Source organism: Protomyctophum parallelum (genome assembly GCF_964188405.1).
Source record: "Protomyctophum parallelum genome assembly, chromosome: 7".
NCBI classification, from domain to species: domain Eukaryota; kingdom Metazoa; phylum Chordata; class Actinopteri; order Myctophiformes; family Myctophidae; genus Protomyctophum; species Protomyctophum parallelum.
The window spans coordinates 49,128,803-49,150,365 of NC_139705.1; the positions used below are offsets into that span (position 1 = coordinate 49,128,803).

General features: G+C 44.0%; 1 protein-coding gene across 1 annotated transcript in view; it reads left to right on the plus strand.

Annotated features, from left to right (window-relative positions):
- Window positions 1-1,857: 1,857 nt before the first annotated feature.
- Window positions 1,858-21,563, plus strand: part of kcnd1 (potassium voltage-gated channel, Shal-related subfamily, member 1) — a gene marked incomplete at both ends in the record, with an annotated part of 57,185 nt that continues 37,479 nt past the window's right edge. Inside the window, 3 exons of the mRNA XM_083769969.1 lie at window positions 1,858-2,013; window positions 8,125-8,370; window positions 15,670-16,382. Of these exons, the coding sequence (XP_083626095.1) occupies window positions 1,858-2,013; window positions 8,125-8,370; window positions 15,670-16,382 (1,115 nt within the window). The remainder of the gene's footprint in view (window positions 2,014-8,124; window positions 8,371-15,669; window positions 16,383-21,563) is intronic.

Consider the following 21,563-nt stretch of genomic DNA (forward strand, 5'->3'; position numbering starts at 1 on the left):
TACATTTGTAAGTATATGAAATAGGCCATGAAGTTCCTACTTCCAATACAGAGTAGTACAGCTTTGGTGGTGTCGAGTGTGCTCCCGATTAGCAGGTTGGTGCATGTGTGTGTGTGCATGCGTGTGTGACTGTGATGCACATTGTGAAGCGCTTTGTGTAAGTGTGATGCCCATTGTGAAGCGCTTTGTGTAAGTGTGATGCCCATTGTGAAGCGCTTTGTGTAAGTAAATTGAACTTTTCTCGACTGGGCTTTTCACTGGCTCTGCCTCTTCTTGCCGCACTGATTGAAACACGTCGAAAACGTTGACACACACATTGAAACGCAGCATTGAAATAACACAGCTGGTGGTGAGACGGGCGTTAAGTCTATACTGCATTATAGGATCTGAAACGTGACACTGCTAATAATGAAAACCGCACCACAGGGAGCCTCCTCTCTCTCTCTATCCTCTCTCTCTCTCTCTCTCTCTCTCTCTCTGTCTCTCTCTATCCTCTCTCTCTCTCTCTCTCTGGGCTTCCGGAGAAACAGATTACGAATTTGAACGCGGCAGAAACTCGATCAATGTCCGGGTCATGGCCGAAGGCTGGAGGAGGAAGGTGTTGAGCGTGGGTGGCGGGCAGGGCAGGAGGGATTGACCTTTCCTCTCCTCCTCTCCTCTTCTCCTCTCCTCCTCTCTGACCGTGTGTGTATGTTTGTGTTTGACAGGATGTCCGCAGGAAGACTCGTGAGAAGCTCGTGAGAAGGTACCAGGCCGCCTGTCTCAAAGCGTCCAGCCGTCCACCTGTCCAACAGCGGTACCACCAGGAGAGGGGGCGGACTCTCCTGGGTGGGTGTGGAGCGTTTCCGGGCGTGTGGACATTCTAATCTAGGTAACGAACATTCACAGAGCAGAAGAATATAGGGGGCGTGGGAGGAAGGGAAAAAAAGCAAACGAAAGCAAAACAAACGTGAAACATCTGTAATCTGCACGACAACACACACAGAGAGAGAGAGGGAGAGCGGACATTCTGTCTATCTTGCAACTTCGGGGACCATCATCACATTTTAATAAGAATTTGAAAAGCATGCCGTGCTTCAACAATCTGTCTTCAGAGAGAGAGAGAGGGGGAGAGGGAGAGGGAGAGGGTCTTCAGAGAGAGAGAGAGAGGGAGAGTGAGAGCGAGAGAGAGATGTTCATAAACTGAAAGTCAGATAGAATAATTTAACTCAGTCCTCTCTGGAATTCATATTTTTTTCTTTTACAGGAATGAGACTGTGTCTCTTGTCCTGTGTGTGTGAAGACGGAGAAGAGAGAGAGAGACATTCTTTGGTCTGCAACAGGAGAGAAAACCAACACTGTCCATAAGGATTAATTTCCACCTTCTCTGCACCTTCAGGGTCCTGCATGGGACAGAGGTTCTGTTTCCAGTGTTTTCATGGCATGATCTTCATCTCCAGCCAGCCTCCCCCTCCTCCTCCCCAGCCCTGTCTCACCTCTGTCTCCCTCTCCTGGGGTCTCTCCTCCCCAGCCCTGTCTCACCTCCGTCTCCCCCTCCTGGGGTCTCTCTCCTCCAAGATGTCCCCCCGTCAGCCGCCCTGTCTCGCCAACACCACCAGATGAAACGTGAGTGGATGGAATAGGACCATCCACTCACCCCTCAATGAGACGCTAATCGGCCCACTGTGCTGTTGAGCAAGGCACTGAACTCATGAGTGGACCACCAGCCTGCACCAAGCTTCTCTTCTTTGAGTTCAAAGTTCATCTCCCAGAATGCTCGTTCTCTTCCGCTCCGCGGTCTGATGTGAACTATACATCCTATAGTAGGGACCTTTGACCTTTGGTAAAACGTAGTGGAAGTGGTCGTTTGGAGCAAAAATGGCGGCAGGCGTTGCGACATGGCTGCCGTTCGCCCGCGCGGCTGCCGTGGGCTGGTTGCCGCTCGCCAAGAAGATTATGCCCAAACCTCCCGTCGACAAAACCTCGCGGTCCGACGAGATCCTGTTTGTCAACGTCAGTGGACTCAAATTCCAGGTGAGACACGTTTACTGTGTTATTCAGATTCAGATTCAGATACCTTTATTTGCCATAGTGTAAAACACATAGGAATTTGCTTTGACATTGCGTGTGTGCATTTCTTTTTCCTTTTTCACATATAACAAAGATAACAACAACACAAATACAACACCGTGCAGGAAGTATGAATATAAAGTGCAGAGTTTATGGAACATAGTGCAAAACATGTCCGGTGACACTCCCTAGGGGGCGGGGGTGGGAGGGAAACCAGAGTCATTTAGCAGCCTGGCGGCTGAGGGGAAAATGCTCAGTCTGTGGCGGACTTTTGTAGCCTTCGGCAGCCACAACCGTCTCCCAGAGGGGAGCAGGGTGAGGTGGCCGTGGCCAGGGTGGGAGGGGTCGGCCATGATCTTTCATTAGGCCTGTCAACGTTATTACATACTCTGATCGCAATTATTTGCAATACAATTGGAATTATTTTTGCATACTCTTCAGAATCATCTGACATTGCTCACAACGTGTCTTTTAGTTATACTGGATCTCTCCACTAGTCCCTCCTTAATGTTTCAGTCTAGTTTTCATTTGTTGACAAAATTGTCAATATTTTTATTTAGTTTCTGTCAGTGATAGTCATAGTTTTAGTATGCGAACTTAACACTGTAGTAGTAGTACTATTACTATTAGTACTATTACCGGTAGTACTACCACCTGGTGGTAGTACTCTGTACCAGCAGTGTACTTGTTCCAGTAACGTTGTGTCCTCAGTGTACTTGTACCAGTAACGTTGTGTCCTCAGTGTACTTGTTCCAGTAACGTTGTGTCCTCAGTGTACTTGTTCCAGTAACGTTGTGTCCTCAGTATACTTGTACCAGTAACGTTGTGTCCCCTCAGTGTACTTGTACCAGTAAATTAATAGTTAGGCTATGCATTTGGCCACAGACCCCCGGGCCCCACCTGAAAGTATTTTGTGAAAGGGAGTGGGACCCCCGTTTCAAGATTTATAATAAAGTTAGTTTGAGGGGAAAGAAATCCTCCAAATGTTTTTATCTAAATGTTTCTGAAAATAGCAGATCTGCAAGCTCACAACTTGTGGCATAGCAATAGTGAGCTTGTACATAGGGGGTTAAAGTGGTTGAACTGAAATCCTTTTGCTGTGGACTTGTTTCCAGATACTTATCACGATACTGATGTGATACTGACCGTGATGTCATGATACTGACTGTGATATGACACTGACATGTCACTGACTGTGATACTGACCGTGATTACATGTCACTGACTGTGATACTGACCGTGATGACATGATACTGACTGTGATATGACACTGACATGTCACTGACTGTGATACTGACGTCATAATATTATACTGACACTTATGACCTTATTGTAAAAGCCTGGCTCCTCTCACCAAATTTGTCCTATTATTTTTGCATTGTAGGAATTGCTTAGACATCAGGTCTTGGAAAGACTGTATGACAGGGTGTCACATTCTCTCCAGTAAGCACCCCTGGATGTGGACTACCTGGAATTTGCATGTGCACAGGAGATAGTTTTTATTGATATTGTGTCACGGAATGTTCCGGTGTCCCAGGAGGTTAGAGAGGCATTAACACAATTGTGCACACTGCAGTTTAGACCATGAGAGAGTATCAACAACATCCTCCAACACCAGTCCAACTTGAAATACAGTGGGGAACTGGACGACCAAGGATCTCAATAATGAATGAGCATCTAACTCATCTACTGGAACTTGGACTGCCATAAATCCCATAGTCTGAAGACTTCAGACTATGTGATTTATGGTAAGTATCCCATTGGCTTAGAGGCAGCCTAGCAACGAGGCAGCCAAGGTTTCACAAATGCTTTGAGAAAATCCACAAATCATCAACTCTGACACACAGAGTTGATGATTTACAAATGATATTTTATGATAAATGCGCCTGCAAGTATAAATACTTTATTTTTTATTTTAAATTGTCATATATTTGTAAAAATGTATTTAAATGCCAACTTACAAGTTACAATTTTTTTTGTGGATAGGACAATACATTTGTGAAAATATCATAAAAAAGCGTGACGTTAGTCTCAAAATGATTCAACAGGAAAAAGGAATGCCAAATGCAGATTTACAATTCACACGCAGAATTGAGGATTTACAAATGGCATTTTAGGATAAACGCACACACAAATCTATATATGTTTTGTAAAAAATACGAAATACATTTGTAAATCATGGAAAAACATTTGCAAATCATAGAAAAACATTTGCAAATCTTGTAAACACATTTGTAAATCTTGGAAACACATATTTAGTTTCTGTCAGTGATAGTCATAGTTTTTGTATACGAACTTAACACTGTAGTAGTAGTAGTAGTATTAATATTAGTACTATTAGTAGTACCACCAGTAGTTCTGGTGGTAGTACTCTGTACCAGCAGTGTACTTGTACCAGTAACGTTGTGTCCTCAGTATACGTGTACCAGTAATGTTGTGTCCCCTCAGTGTACTTGTACCAGTAACGTTGTGTCCCCTCAGTGTACTTGTACCAGTAACGTTGTGTCCCCTCAGTGTACTTGTACCAGTAACGTTGTGTCCTCAGTGTACCTGTACCAGTAACGTTGTGTCCCCTCAGTGTACTTGTACCAGTAACGTTGTGTCCTCAGTGTACCTGTACCAGTAACGTTGTGTCCCCTCAGTGTACTTGTACCAGTAACGTTGTGTCCTCAGTGTACTTGTACCAGTAACGTTGTGTCCTCAGTGTACTTGTACCAGTAACGTTGTGTCCTCTCAGTGTACTTGTACCAGTAACGTTGTGTCCCCTCAGTGTACCTGTACCAGTAACGTTGTGTCCTCAGTGTACTTGTACCAGTAACGTTGTGTCCTCAGTGTACTTGTACCAGTAACGTTGTGTCCCCTCAGTGTACTTGTACCAGTAACGTTGTGTCCCCTCAGTGTACTTGTACCAGTAACGTTGTGTCCCCTCAGTGTACTTGTACCAGTAACGTTGTGTCCCCTCAGTGTACTTGTACCAGTAACGTTGTGTCCCCTCAGTGTACCTGTACCAGTAACGTTGTGTCCCCTCAGTGTACTTGTACCAGTAACGTTGTGTCCCCTCAGTGTACCTGTACCAGTAACGTTGTGTCCCCTCAGTGTACTTGTACCAGTAACGTTGTGTCCCCTCAGTGTACCTGTACCAGTAACGTTGTGTCCTCAGTGTACTTGTACCAGTAACGTTGTGTCCTCAGTGTACCTGTACCAGTAACGTTGTGTCCTCAGTGTACTTGTACCAGTAACGTTGTGTCCTCAGTGTACTTGTACCAGTAACGTTGTGTCCCCTCAGTGTACTTGTACCAGTAACGTTGTGTCCTCAGTGTACTTGTACCAGTAACGTTGTGTCCCCTCAGTGTACTTGTACCAGTAACGTTGTGTCCCCTCAGTGTACTTGTACCACTAACGTTGTGTCCCCTCAGTGTACTTGTACCAGTAACGTTGTGTCCCCTCAGTGTACTTGTACCAGTAACGTTGTGTCCCCTCAGTGTACCTGTACCAGTAACGTTGTGTCCCCTCAGTGTACTTGTACCAGTAACGTTGTGTCCCCTCAGTGTACTTGTACCAGTAACGTTGTGTCCTCAGTGTACTTGTACCAGTAACGTTGTGTCCTCAGTGTACCTGTACCAGTAACGTTGTGTCCTCAGTGTACTTGTACCAGTAACGTTGTGTCCTCAGTGTACTTGTACCAGTAACGTTGTGTCCCCTCAGTATACTTGTACCAGTAACGTTGTGTCCCCTCAGTGTACTTGTACCAGTAACGTTGTGTCCCCTCAGTATACTTGTACCAGTAACGTTGTGTCCCCTCAGTGTACTTGTACCAGTAACGTTGTGTCCTCAGTGTACTTGTACCAGTAACGTTGTGTCCCCTCAGTATACTTGTACCAGTAACGTTGTGTCCCCTCAGTGTACTTGTACCAGTAACGTTGTGTCCCCTCAGTATACTTGTACCAGTAACGTTGTGTCCCCTCAGTGTACCTGTACCAGTAACGTTGTGTCCTCAGTGTACCTGTACCAGTAACGTTGTGTCCCCTCAGTGTACTTGTACCAGTAACGTTGTGTCCTCAGTGTACTTGTACCAGTAACGTTGTGTCCTCAGTGTACTTGTACCAGTAACGTTGTGTCCTCTCAGTGTACTTGTACCAGTAACGTTGTGTCCCCTCAGTGTACCTGTACCAGTAACGTTGTGTCCTCAGTGTACTTGTACCAGTAACGTTGTGTCCTCAGTGTACTTGTATCAGTAACGTTGTGTCCCCTCAGTGTACTTGTACCAGTAACGTTGTGTCCTCAGTGTACTTGTACCAGTAACGTTGTGTCCTCAGTGTACCTGTACCAGTAACGTTGTGTCCTCAGTGTACTTGTACCAGTAACGTTGTGTCCTCAGTGTACTTGTACCAGTAACGTTGTGTCCTCAGTGTACTTGTACCAGTAACGTTGTGTCCTCAGTGTACCTGTACCAGTAACGTTGTGTCCTCAGTGTACTGTACCAGTAACGTTGTGTCCTCAGTGTACCTGTACCAGTAACGTTGTGTCCTCAGTGTACCTGTACCAGTAACGTTGTGTCCCCTCAGTGTACTTGTACCAGTAACGTTGTGTCCTCAGTGTACTTGTACCAGTAACGTTGTGTCCTCAGTGTACTTGTACCAGTAACGTTGTGTCCTCAGTGTACTTGTACCAGTAACGTTGTGTCCCCTCAGTGTACTTGTACCAGTAACGTTGTGTCCTCAGTGTACCTGTACCAGTAACGTTGTGTCCTCAGTGTACTTGTACCAGTAACGTTGTGTCCCCTCAGTGTACTTGTACCAGTAACGTTGTGTCCCCTCAGTGTACTTGTACCAGTAACGTTGTGTCCTCAGTGTACCTGTACCAGTAACGTTGTGTCCTCAGTGTACTGTACCAGTAACGTTGTGTCCTCAGTGTACTTGTACCAGTAACGTTGTGTCCTCAGTGTACCTGTACCAGTAACGTTGTGTCCTCAGTGTACCTGTACCAGTAACGTTGTGTCCTCAGTGTACTTGTACCAGTAACGTTGTGTCCTCAGTGTACTTGTACCAGTAACGTTGTGTCCTCAGTGTACCTGTACCAGTAACGTTGTGTCCTCAGTGTACCTGTACCAGTAACGTTGTGTCCCCTCAGTGTACCTGTACCAGTAACGTTGTGTCCTCAGTGTACTTGTACCAGTAACGTTGTGTCCTCAGTGTACTTGTACCAGTAACGTTGTGTCCTCAGTGTACTTGTACCAGTAACGTTGTGTCCTCAGTGTACTTGTACCAGTAACGTTGTGTCCTCAGTGTACTTGTACCAGTAACGTTGTGTCCTCAGTGTACTTGTACCAGTAACGTTGTGTCCCCTCAGTGTACTTGTACCAGTAACGTTGTGTCCTCAGTGTACCTGTACCAGTAACGTTGTGTCCTCAGTGTACTTGTACCAGTAACGTTGTGTCCCCTCAGTGTACTTGTACCAGTAACGTTGTGTCCCCTCAGTGTACTTGTACCAGTAACGTTGTGTCCTCAGTGTACCTGTACCAGTAACGTTGTGTCCTCAGTGTACTGTACCAGTAACGTTGTGTCCTCAGTGTACTTGTACCAGTAACGTTGTGTCCTCAGTGTACCTGTACCAGTAACGTTGTGTCCTCAGTGTACCTGTACCAGTAACGTTGTGTCCCCTCAGTGTACCTGTACCAGTAACGTTGTGTCCTCAGTGTACTTGTACCAGTAACGTTGTGTCCTCAGTGTACTTGTACCAGTAACGTTGTGTCCTCAGTGTACTTGTACCAGTAACGTTGTGTCCTGAGTGTACTTGTACCAGTAACGTTGTGTCCTCAGTGTACTTGTACCAGTAACGTTGTGTCCTCAGTGTACTTGTACCAGTAACGTTGTGTCCCCTCAGTGTACTTGTACCAGTAACGTTGTGTCCTCAGTGTACCTGTACCAGTAACGTTGTGTCCTCAGTGTACTTGTACCAGTAACGTTGTGTCCCCTCAGTGTACTTGTACCAGTAACGTTGTGTCCCCTCAGTGTACTTGTACCAGTAACGTTGTGTCCTCAGTGTACCTGTACCAGTAACGTTGTGTCCTCTCAGACGTGGAAGAACACATTGGACCGCTACCCGGACACTCTGCTGGGCTCCTCGGAGAAGGAGTTCTTCTACAACGAGGACACGCAGGAGTACTTCTTCGACCGGGACCCCGAGATGTTCCGCCACATCCTCAACTTCTACCGGACGGGCAAGCTGCACTACCCGCGGCACGAGTGCATTCAGGCCTTCGACGAGGAGCTGGCCTTCTACGGCATCGTGCCCGAGATCATCGGCGACTGCTGCATGGAGGTAGGCATCACAAAGCACTGCTGCATGGAGGTAGGCATCACAAAGCACTGCTGCATGGAGGTAGGCATCACAAAGCACTGCTGCATGGAGGTAGGCATCACAAAGCACTGCTGCATGGAGGTAGGCATCACAAAGCACTGCTGCATGGAGGTAGGCATCACAAAGCACTGCTGCATGGAGGTAGGCATCACAAAGCACTGCTGCATGGAGGTAGGCATCACAAAGCACTGCTGCATGGAGGTAGGCATCAGAAAGCACTGCTGCATGGAGGTAGGCATCACAAAGCACTGCTGCACGGAGGTAGGCATCACAAAGCACTGCTGCATGGAGGTAGGCATCAGAAAGCACTGCTGCATTGAGGTAGGCATCACAAAGCACTGCTGCATGGAGGTAGGCATCACAAAGCACTGGTTCCCAAACCCTGACTCGGGGACCCAAGGTTGGGTCGTGGACCAATTTGTATGGGTCCCTTTATTTTTTTTGTTTCCCATACATTTTGTTTTGAATTATTAATACTTTTACAATACAATTTTACAATTTAGGCATTTAGCAGACGCTCTTAATCCAGAGCGATTTACATTAAGCAAGAACAAAAAAGCATACATCACATAAAATCACATAAAAAGCATTTATCATAAAACATGCGTAGACTAAGAACGTAACAGTGGAATATCTATATAATGAAACTATGCATATAAACTATACATCAATCAATCAATCAATCAATCAGATTTATTGTTACTTCCACAAATATACACTGGGCATACAGGGGAGCAAAATACCGTTCTCCATGGCTCATGGTGCTTCACATTTAAAAACAATAGACACATTAAAAAGAGGCAAGGCCTTATTAAAAGAACATTAAGAAGGTAAAAGGAGCAGACAACATTGGCAGGAAAAAGTGCTGACAATGTTGTCTGCTCCTTTTACCTTCTTAATGTTCTTTTAATAAGGCCTTGCCTCTTTTTAATGTGTCTATTGTTTTTTTTTTGTTTTTTTTAACCTTTTTACCGTTTTCATATATACTATACTATGCTATACATATGTACTATGACGTGCTATGGCTACATACAATGCAATTATAGTGCTGTCTACATAACATGCTATAAGTCTGTATCAAATGCTATCTAAGGGGGTAAGGTAAGTGCTATGGGCCATGATGGAGTCTGAAAAGGTGGGTTTTTCAAAAAGCATTCCCAAAAAAGCTATTATTTTCATGAATTAAATAAATTATATAACAAATGTTTAAGAAGTAGTGAAAATAGCCGATCTACAATCTGCTCTACAATCTTTACCAGTGTGGGTGCCGGGGGGAGACATCAGATGTCTCTTTTGGGTCACGGGCTAAAAAGTTTGGGAACCACTTGATCTAACTAAAGTGCTCACGTGTCTCATACACGGTGGTGTCACTTTGCCTGCGAGGGCATTTATCTTCCAGCTAACTTGTTAACCTTGAAGGTCCGTTGTCGCTCGTTACGCGACGATGTATAAATTAGCGCATGAATTAGGGCTGTAATTGCGCACAGTGAAAGCTGAGAAGAGGACACCGACATCTGCTCTTTGTCCTGGAAGGGCAGTCGAACCCGGGGCTCGCTGTCAGGCTTTCATTTATGAGATCTTATTTATGGTAGGCGTGTGCCACGGAAATGTATTTTAATTTTAATCACTTGAACCGCATATGCTTATAGATGACCGAGGTCAGCCGGACACTTAGTCTGGATATTGTTGCCCCCAGAATAGGGATTAGGGACCTTAGGGTTCATGTGGTTTAAATATCTTTTTTTTAAAGGATAACTTTAGTTTTTTTCAACCAAGGTTCATGTTTTAGGTTGTTATGAGAGAAAGTGTTATTTTTTCTTTCATTTTCTGCTTTCTTTAGTTTTAGGGATTTTAGCTGTTTTTGACAGGGAGGCAGGGGCATTCGAGCATGGGGCTAAATATGTATTTCTTTACAAAACTTTCTAGCAATTTATTTTTTTATTCTTTACTATAGTCCTACTAGACCCCAAGAAATTACATCTGGCCACAAAAGATCACAGGATCTACTGAATATGAAGGAGGCCTACTGGGGGGCAGCCACACTGTGTCTCATAGGCTCAATATGTCAGTTTGACACATTCAGTAGATCCCGTGATCTTTTGTGGCCAGATGTAATTTCTTGGGGTCTATAGTAAATAATAAAAAAAGAAATCGCTTTAACATTTTGTAAAGAAATACATATTTAGCCCCATGCTCGAATGCCCCCGCCCCCCCCTGTCAAAAACAGCTAAAATCCCTAAAACGAAAGAAAGCAGCAAATAAAAAATAAAAAGAACACTTAACTTTTACTTTCTCTCATAACAACCTAAAACATGAAACTAAAGTTGTCCTTTAAGTATATTTTTGGGGTCTTTTTACCTTCATTGATATACGTATAAGTGGGAGGAATGGGACTCGAACCCACAAATGCCTGGGCTGTCAGGCTGCATTAGGAGCCTAGTTGCCTGGATCGACTGCTAGGCCGGTCTGGGCCATGGTGAACACTTAACACGTAACCTATCTGAGATATAAAAAATATCCTTTTTGAATCTCCATCTCTCCAAAGCGGGCTAGCTTTGGACCTCCACTAGGTTGGATACTTTAGGACAATTTACAATTTACAATTTAGGCATTTAGCAGACGCTCTTGATCCAGAGCGACTTACATTTAAGCAAAAACAAAAGCATGTCATACATCACATATATAAAAAGTAGTTATCATGAATCGTGTATAAGCTAATAACGTAACAGTGGAGTATCTATGTACATACTATACTATATTATATATTATACAATATACATGTGTACTATAAAGTGCTATGACTACATAAAATGCAATTCTAGTGCTGTCTACGTAACAAGCTATAAGTCTATCTAAAATACTATCTAAGTCGACATAAAAATAAAATGCTATCTAAGGGGCTAGGCTAGGGCAAGTGCTAGGGGCCATGGTGGAGTCTGAAGAGGTGGGTTAGACTACGGCGGACTGACTGACCAGGCGGAACGGAGGTGATGAGAGGTGAAAAGACGTGGCGTCGGCTTCATTTCCTACTCATTTCTCAGAGCTCCTGAGGTACAGATGGGTCGAGCGGAAGCATCTGCATATTGGGGGAGACAGACAACGTGTCTGTGTTGAGAGAGACTAGTACATTACTATGAATTAATGATGTGTGTGTGGTTATTTATATCTGTTGGAAGGTCCAGGAAGGGCTAGAAGAACCTCAGCTCACATAACACCGTGTGCCATGGTATTATTAACATCCACAGACGACTGGAGAGATACTCCCTTTTCAGGTTGTTTGTGTCTCCAGGCGGTTCCCACCCGGCCCAACGTGGAAGTAATGTTTTGCTCTTTATGTAGAGGTTTTGTTTTAGCATTTAACCAATTTTGACCTGAGATCAGATTCTAAAAATGTCTGTTTGAAAATGACAGTTTTCTGAAAAAGCTATGTGTCAGTCGTTCTTCGATTTTTCAAAAATAGCAGACCTACAAGCTCGCTATGAGCTTGTAGATCTATAGAGCATAACATAATGCTAACACCAAAAGAGGTTCCCGGCCCGCCCAAAATGGGTTAAACCTATATAGAGAGCAAATCACATTAACTTGACAATATAATCGCAAAAATGGTCTTAAAATAATAACTTTCTTAAAGCCGGAGCGGTACTGGGTCTCTGGGAGGAATCAATATAGACTCCTGTGGAGAAATGATTAATAAACCCAGATTGCGAAACTTCCAGTTCAGTACACATTAAAGCTGCTCTCTGTCTTTTTCTCATTAATTTCGGTGCGCTTTAGTTTATTTTTTATTATTGATATGGTGTCTTATATCTCATAATGACTCATTCCTCTGGTGATTCTCGCCTCCTCCTCTCCATTCATCCATCCGTCTATCTTTAGCTCCGGGAGTGTCAAGTTCACAAGTAAATAAATTCTGTCATCGTGTTAAAGGAACAGTTCACCCCAAAGAATCAACACATTGTCCGGCAGGGACAATGGGCATACATATTCTCTTAAGAAACCGGGCCAATGTCATTTTGTAATCGTATAGCAGACATGCATGTCCACACACCAGCGCTGACAGTGTGATAAACACCTCCACATGAGACGGAGCAGGTGGAGCAGTGCTTTAGCACAGTTGCCTCGACCGCAATAATGTCTTGAATTCGATTGGGGTCGAAGCTTGCCGGGGCCTTTATTATGTGTTCTGCAGGGGTCATCAATAAAAACAAACTATGCTATAAACCTTCCCTATACATATATGCAGGCCATGATTCTATTCATAGGCCTAAACATGTTTTACACACATCCGCTATTGTTATTGACAATGACACATGACAACTATTCTTTGGCTGCCTAGGTCAGAGGTCATTAGGGAAGGGTTCACTTCAATAACTTACTCCACAACATCACTCTCTGAGACAGATTATTTATGAGTTACTTAATTGATAAGATTATGATATATTGTGCGGTTTCATAGAAATGCAAATTGTACGGATGCAAGGTACTGCTTTGTATTTCGTTGTGTTTCCTTTGGTATGCAGTAGGTGTTGTGCTTGGAGAGATGTGTGCAAACAGAGTGGTTGGGTAGGAGAAGGCGGACATATAAACGCCTTTCAATTAGGGTAGCAAGATTATGCATATTATGTCACGCTGCAATGCGTTATTTTCAGCCTGCAAACAAGTGTAAAATCAGCCATTATTACGACACCATCAAGGCCCACCAAAATACATTTTTAGTCGACTAAAACTAGACTAAAACTAAAACATTTCAGATGAGTAAAATATGAATAAAACGAAATGGAATTTTATTCAACAGACTATTACTCTTCATGTGACCACCGCGCTCTGACTATATAGGTGCGCCACCCGTTCAAAACATATCAAAATAACGGTAGTGGGTCGCACACACCAAGACACCAAGATTTCATATTTGAACGGGGACAAACGTTTGGGCTATCCAGCCTTCATCAGTGTGGCTGGATAGCCCAAACGTTTGTCCCTGTACAAATGTGAAATAAACAATTTGAACTGAAGTCTTGGTCAGTGTGTGCGACCCACTACCGTTATTTCTATTCAACAGACTATGACATATAAATCAAATATCAACACTGGCTGCAGTGAGCCCTATCTACAGTAGTTAGAATGGGTCAAATGCAGAGGACAATGCTCCTCCAGGGGGTCATAAAGTATATCATAACATTATAATTAAACTCATGAATAAGGTACGGTAGAACTTTATGTGATCCCCCAGAGAGGCAATTGTTTCTGCAGCAGTTGCACAGGAAAAAAAATACAACATAAAAACAATAAAGAAATCTCTAAAAAAACATCACTAAAATATATAGTTCTGTATTCCAGTAAAGGTTTCATCATGACATTAATTTTCATTTATTTAAAATTTTCGTTTTTCTTTTAGGTTTTATGACCTCAATTATACCCCCAAAAACCTGAACTTTGAACATTCAGTAGATTTTCTGTGGTCTGGGATTTCTTTCTGTGTCTGTGAAGCCTTTTTGAGCTGCAATGAAAACAGGCAAAACAGTGGCAAATCCCATTGTCATATATGGGATTTGCAGGCTGTGACATCACAGTCAGCAGGAAAATCAGCACTTGTTTGAGCCAGAAAACACCAGACCACAGAAAATCTACTGAATGTTCAAAGTTCAGTTTTTTTTTTAGTGCAATTGAACACCTTTTGTTTTAATCACAATCCCTTTAACAATGATTGCTTTTTTTAGGGATGCACCGAAAGGGAAATTCTTGGCCGAAACCGAATACCGAATATAGGAAACAGTTGGCCGAAAACCAAGTTCTGAATATCCGAATATGATTAATATTATATATCTTTTTTCCTACCATTGCTGTCATGGCCGTACCTTAAAGCTACCTGATTTATGGCAAAATATATGGTTGTGGCAAAACTTAACTTAAATATTTATCACTATTATGGGTCCATAAAACATTGATTCAGCTCCTTTGAATGCATTAATTGCATACACTATTCAGTGATATATTTTCTGCCTATTCGGGCCGAGACCGAATAGGCCGATTTTCTTTTTTGACATTTTCTGCCGAATATCTTCTGTGGCCGAATATTCGGTGGATCACTACTTTTTTCTTTTTTTGTCTCTGCAGAAAACACAAAATGCATTGTCAGACCACGATGATAATTTCATCCAATCGGGAGAGAGAACTCAACACAGCACACAGGATATTGTAAACAAGTGCAATTGGAAGTGATGAAACAAATGCCAGTAAATGAGCAGAACTGGAACACAAAGTGAAACATTATCATTAGGCTCTCTCGCCTGATTAAATTAGATTTGCAACTCGCCTGAAAATGTTTATTAGAGAACTGGGGAAGACGGGGTTACCCCTGTTACTGAACAAAACGTTTCACTTACACCACGCATGGGCCACAATAGAAACAATCCCTGGCTTTTTGTGTCATCTCTTTAGCATAACCTTTGACTGTACTACTTCAGTCAGGACAACTCATGAATGGGTAGAATATGTTTTTATTGAATATAAAATGGGCAATATATTTATTACGGTTTGGCGATGAATTGGATCTGCTTTTATGTACTCTGATATAACGGCGCATCTGATCTCCCAACCATAGGGACTCCGAATCCCTCGTACGTAAACAACAGATCCAAAGCAACAGGTGGTGGCTGGGGTGGTGGACGGTTTGAGCAGTAGTGTTTAACCCATTTTGGACTTAGGTCGATTAAAAAAAAAATACTTCTAAATCCTAACATTTCTGAAAACCCCATGTTTCTATGTCAGTGGTGCAGCTCAACCTTTTTCATGTCAAGGACCCCCAGAATTATCTCTATTGGGCCACGGACCCCCATCTCAAAATATGTAGTTCCAGAAACCCCTCAGAAGCCAATATTTTAGTTAAAAATGTGAAATACTGTATATATTCAAAGATTTGCACCACATTTTCACGATCTTTCAAAAATAGCAGACCTACAAGCTCGTCAGCTTGTAGATCTTCTATTTTTCAATAGCTAAAGTATAACATAATGCTTGAAACACCAACAGGGGTTCCCGCAGCAGCAGCAAGATAGTAGCTAAGCCAGCAGGAATGATCAGTGCAAACCAGATTAAATAGAGCCGTCTGAGAATGAAATTAGTGTGTGATTGGATGAGTGGATGTGGATCCTGCATGCGCTCATCTGTACTGTTGAAGCACTCGTTAAACACTCGTTAATGAAGTATTCCATTAACAAAACACCTTTAATCATCTCTCTCTCTCTCTCTCTCTCCGTGGAGGAATACCGTGACAGGAAGCAGGAAAACCAGGAGCGCTTGGCGGAGGACACTGAGGCGGGCGCGGCGACGGACGCGCCCCTCCCTCCGGACTCCTCCTCGCGGGAGAAGCTGTGGCGCGCCTTCGAAAACCCGCACACCTCCACCATGGCGCTGGTCTTCTACTACGTCACCGGCTTCTTCATCGCTGTGTCGGTCATCGCCAACGTGGTGGAGACGGTGCCGTGCCGGCCGCTCAAGGGCAGCGTGCGCGACCTGCCGTGCGGCGAGAAGTTCGGCCTGGCCTTCTTCTGCATGGACACGGCGTGCGTGCTCATCTTCACCTTCGAGTACCTGGCGCGCCTGTTCGCCGCGCCCAGCCGCTCCAAGTTCATGCGCTCGGTCATGTCGGTGATCGACGTGGTGGCCATCCTGCCGTACTACATCGGCCTGGTGATGCCGGAGAACGAGGACGTGAGCGGCGCCTTCGTGACGCTGCGCGTCTTCCGCGTGTTCCGCATCTTCAAGTTCTCGCGGCACTCGGCGGGCCTGCGCATCCTGGGCTACACGCTGAAGAGCTGCGCCTCGGAGCTGGGCTTCCTGCTCTTCTCGCTCACCATGGCCATCATCATCTTCGCCACCGTCATGTTCTACGCCGAGAAGGGCACCAAGGGCTCCTCCTTCACCTCCATCCCTGCCTCCTTCTGGTACACCATCGTCACCATGACAACGCTGGGGTGAGTAACACTGTCATCTATAGGCCGGCAGTATGAGGTGCTGTCCGGGGTGAGTGTCGCATCCCCCCAGCCTATGGGACGTACTGTAAGTCCGTCTCACATGCAGTGTCGTTTGTAAACAAAGTGACGGAGAGACGGCAGCAAAGCCAGGTTTTTTTTTCCTAACCTATACACAACCTATATACATATTTTAGCGTGATGATTACGTTTAAAACGAGTAATACACTGTCTGGATGTCATCTTGAATGAAATGGCGTAGTTCTTTAATCAAAAGCACCTGTGTTTGGAGCAATGGGAATCAAACGGGCCGGGTAAGCTTCATTTTATTGGCTTGTATTGATGTGTATGTAGCTCTACACGTCATCACGCAGTATGTTTTCCTTAGTCATTTCAGAAGTAATACAAAACAACAAAATGTGTGGACTTTTGACTTTTTTGGCGTCCAATGGTCTAAAAGTGTGAAAAACGTATTTTTCATTTCACACCTTTTAAAGCTATTTTTTATGAAACCTGGGTATGTTAATACAATATCAATAATACAACTGCAGTGGTTGTATTTGGTCTCCACTGCTCTTCTATTGAAACATTTACATCCTGTGGTCTGGTAGGATCACTATAGTAGTAGTAAATTAATCCGAAAGAAATCTAGTGCGTGCGTGCATGCGCTATTCACGCACTTGCGTGTGTGTGTGTGTGTGTGTGTGTGCCTGCGTGCGTGCGTGCATGCGTGCGTGCGTGCGTGTGTGCGCTGTTGGCCATGCATTTGCTTTGTTTGTTCGTAGTTGCTCCTCTCTTTTTTCCCTCTACACAAAATCTCTCAGCAAAAATACGATGTGTCGTGTGAGCTTGTAGATCTGCTTTTTTCGGCAAACGTTCCCCCGATTAGGGGCTGTAGTGTCGAAGTGGTTGAGTGTTGTTTTGCGGAGGATGTTTTCTGACGACGCTGGCAGAGTGTCTGGATAATTTATTGTCAGATCATGAAGCAGTTAAACATCTGAACTTTGTGAGGACAGATTTAAAAGAGAGAGAGACAGAGAGGCAGAGAGATAAAGAGAAAGAGACAGAGAGGCAGAGAGATAAAGATAAAGTGAGAAAGAGAAAGAGACAGAGAGGCAGAGAGATAAAGATAAAGAGGCAGAGAGATAAAGAGAAAGAGAGAGAGACAGAGAGGCAGAGAGATAAAGAGAGAGAGACAGAGAGGCAGAGAGATAAAGAGAAAGAGAAAGAGAAAGAGACAGAGACAGAGAGGCAGAGAGATAAAGAGAGAGAGACAGAGAGGCAGAGAGATAAAGAGAAAGAGAAAGAGACAGAGACAGAGAGGCAGAGAGATAAAGAGAGAGAGAGACAGAGAGGCAGAGAGATAAAGAGACAGAGACAGAGAGGCAGAGAGATAAAGAGAGAGAGACAGAGAGGCAGAGAGATAAAGAGAGAGAGACAGAGAGGCAGAGAGATAAAGAGAGAGAGACAGAGGCAGAGAGATAAAGATAAAGAGCAGCGATACAAGAAATGAGAGTTGTAGAGTAACCAAAGTACTTCACAGTTCACACTGACATGGTTTTATCTATCTCTCTCTCTCTCTCTCTCTCTCTCTCTCTCTCTCTCTCCCTCTCTCCCTCTCTCCCTCTCTCCCTCTCTCCCTCTCTCTCTCTCTCTCCTCTCTCTCTCTCTCTCTCTCTCTCTCTCTCTCTCTCTCTCTCTCTCTCTCTCTCTCTCTCTCTCTCTCTCTCTCTCTCTCTCTCTCTCTCTCTCTCTCTCTCTCTCTCTCTCTGGGTGACTCATACAGTGTGTGGCCCCATTAGAGCTCTCAGTAGGATGAGGTTTGTGTCGTAAATGGATTCTCCACGCGGCTCCAGCTTTTACCCCCTCCCCACCCACCCCCCCACTCTGAACACCCCCCCCCCCCCCCAAGCCACACCCACGCACTCTCTCTTCATTTGTCATTCTTGTCTTCTTTTCATTTAAATTATCCACCCTTCTGCTTTTGGTGAATCTATTCTGTACCGCTGCAGAATCCTCCTCCTCTCCACTTCTCCTCTCCTTTTATCTCCTCCCCCCCCCCTCCCTACCCCCTCCTCTCCTCTTTCTGTTCCCTCATCCAGGAAGTTGACGGTGAAAGTGAAACAAATCCATTCAGTGCCTTTTGTGGTTTGGAAGCAGAAAGTGTTCTTGAGTCAGGTGGCGTCAAGGCTGGGTTCGCTTTGGATTAGTTGACAAGAATGTGAGTCAATGCAGAGAAAAACTATCCTGGCATGGAGAGTGAATAACACTCCCCACACGACCACTAATAGTAAATAGTGCATTTATATAATGGCGCATTTATCAAAGGCGCTTAACTGTTAAGTGCCTTGGTTAAATGCGCTATATAAATGCATTGTGCATTAATATATATAATAATAATAATAATAATATTATATTTTGACCCAAATTCCATGTCGGCACTGGATCCGGTACATTTCCTGTTTACATTAGCAACTCCACTCCAAGTTCAGTGCACTCAGAGCACGCAAGGATGCAAATTATGTTCTCAATCTATCTCTCTGTGGCATTATATCTACACTAGTATGCATACTTTTTGCTCTTTTGAGTCCCCTGAAAACCTCACTGACTCACGGTTAACTCACGGTTAACTCATTGGACATACATAACAATAACATGACCTCACGAGGGTTATCACAACCCGAGAAGGTAACATTTCATTTATATAAACCCATTTTGGGCGTGAACCCCTTTTGGCGTTGGCATTATGTTATGCTTTAGCTATTGAAAAATAGCAGATCTACAAGCTCATAGTGCGCTATAGGTCTGCTATTTTTGAAAAATCAAAGAACGACTGACATAGAAACATAGCTTTTTCAGAAAACTGTCAGGATGTAGAAGACATTTTTAGAACCTGATCTCGGGTCAAAAATTAAGGTGCATTAGGTGATTAATTACCCTGTCACAGAGCATATATAATATAGCACTGTGACAAAGCCATGTGATGTCTATTTGGATAATAATTGTGCGCATGCGCTGAGTACCTAAAGTGAGAATACTTTTATTCTAAGTCTTTCATCCTCCTTTAAGCCTGCTGAAACTGTCTGCTGTCATGATCTAAACGTAGTTGTCTTCAAGTTGTTGGGCTGTTGTGTGTTGAAAAACTAAAATATGCACACACATGCACTCGCACTCGCAACCCCCTAGTCTAAAGTAGTCACTCATTTTGGATTCCATCTCAGTGAACATGGCAGTTAAGTTAGTTCATAGGCGAGGGCATCCTCCACAATGTCATCACGGTCACTACTCACTCTGACGCCCCTTGAATAGACTGCATTTAGGTCAAACACTTTGGAGTGTATCATTTATTCATTTGAATGGATTTGGCTGCTGCCACCATCTTCACTTTAGATGGGATGGTTCTTATAAAATACCTTTGTCCAGGTATTTTTTAGATCTTGTAAGATTGTGTCCCCATGGACTCCCCACTGTTTACATGCACTGTCTACACACTGACAACTGGTATACCCACTGAAGATGTCCACGTTACTCTCCCCTGGATGTCCGCTGTGTTAAGAAGTCCACTTCTGTCCTCTGTGTCTGCTAAAATCCTTGATTTAGCTTCGTCTTTGTGATAAAGATGTACTGTTACAGTCCTCCTCTTCCATCTCTTTCATGTCTGATTCAATCTCCAGACCTTGGCCCTGTGTCCAACTCAGGGCCAACTCAGCTCTCTCTCGCTTCGAGGTTATTACAATAATCCCTCCTGCCCTGTGGCCGTATACCTCATGAAGGTGAACTCTATGAACTCACCAACCATTCCATGCTCCAGCTATGGGTGGTGGTGGTGGTGTCACATAAAAGTCCTTTGTACATGTGGAGGTATAGCTTTTCAGGCAGTAGAGGTAATAGGTAATAGAGAAAGATAATGTGATGGTTTTGTATCTTTATTTATTTATATTTAAGTATCTTTGCATGAAATCTCATAACCCTATTTTTGTGGGAAATGTCCGTGGATGTGATACAAAATCACTAATCACATCCGAACCCCAAATCCCATATGGAATATGCTGATGTCCATAATATGACGTCATAGACTGGCCTATTTGGACACAGAATTCCATAAAAGGGACACCGACAGACTGATCAGATGATCTCCCTATATGGTATGGTACGTATCACAAGCAGTATCAAGTGGGCACTCGGACAACATTGTTGATAGACAGCTGCCGCACCGACCGGACTCTAGTGTGACCAAACTGGCAGTGTGCACAAGATATTTGGCACTGCACAGTTCCAGCAGTTTGCTAAATCATCCCGGGACTGAAAAAGCAAACAGACAAGTGTGACGGCCCCTGTACCTTTAAGGAATGTGTACTGTATGCTGTTCTGTGTCAGGCATGCTTTTCTTTTCTTGCTTTTTTTCACTTAATTCTTATTGAAGAAAAAACTGAGACAACAAAACAAACATTACGAGAAAAAAGGAACAAAAAAACAAAAGACAAGGCTGCATTTTTCATATTACAAAATACATTAATTGAAATCCTCTTGTATTATCGTTAGGGAAGAGATCCCACTTTTCCCACTTTTTATAGAACTTATCCTCTTGTAGTCCAAGTATGAATGTGCAGTGCTGGATTGGGAGGGCGGAGCTGGCAATCTTCAGAAGGGGAGACACCTGGCCAGTGTCCTCCCCAAACACTATAAGGGGCAATTCACACTATGGTCCCGGGTGCGCACTCGGGACCACTTCGAAGATGTTGTGGTTAGTGTGACTGATGCGTACCGTTCCCGGGAGCGGATCGCCCAACCGTCCCCGGGACCGCATGGGGGGCGGGTCTCTGGACCGTTGAAGTGTATTCAGATACGGATCGTTCCAATGTGAATGCACATGTACCTAAAGAAGGAAGTGGACTGTTTTTTTTTATGAACGTGACATAATCTCTAGTCGACGAGCCAAGCGTCAACAAAAAAAACACACAGCCGCTGCACGACGCGTAACACCAGCGCATTTCTCAACGCCGCACGTCTCCTGTTGAATCTGCTTATACGCGCAGCACCGCAGTGCTTATATTAGCAAACTAATATCAAACACGACACTGGAGCACAGAACTGACTGACACAGTGAATAGCAGGCAGGCTGACAGTGAAGTAGTATAACGGCAAAGAGGCAATGCAATGTGTGTCTGGATTTATTTGAGACAA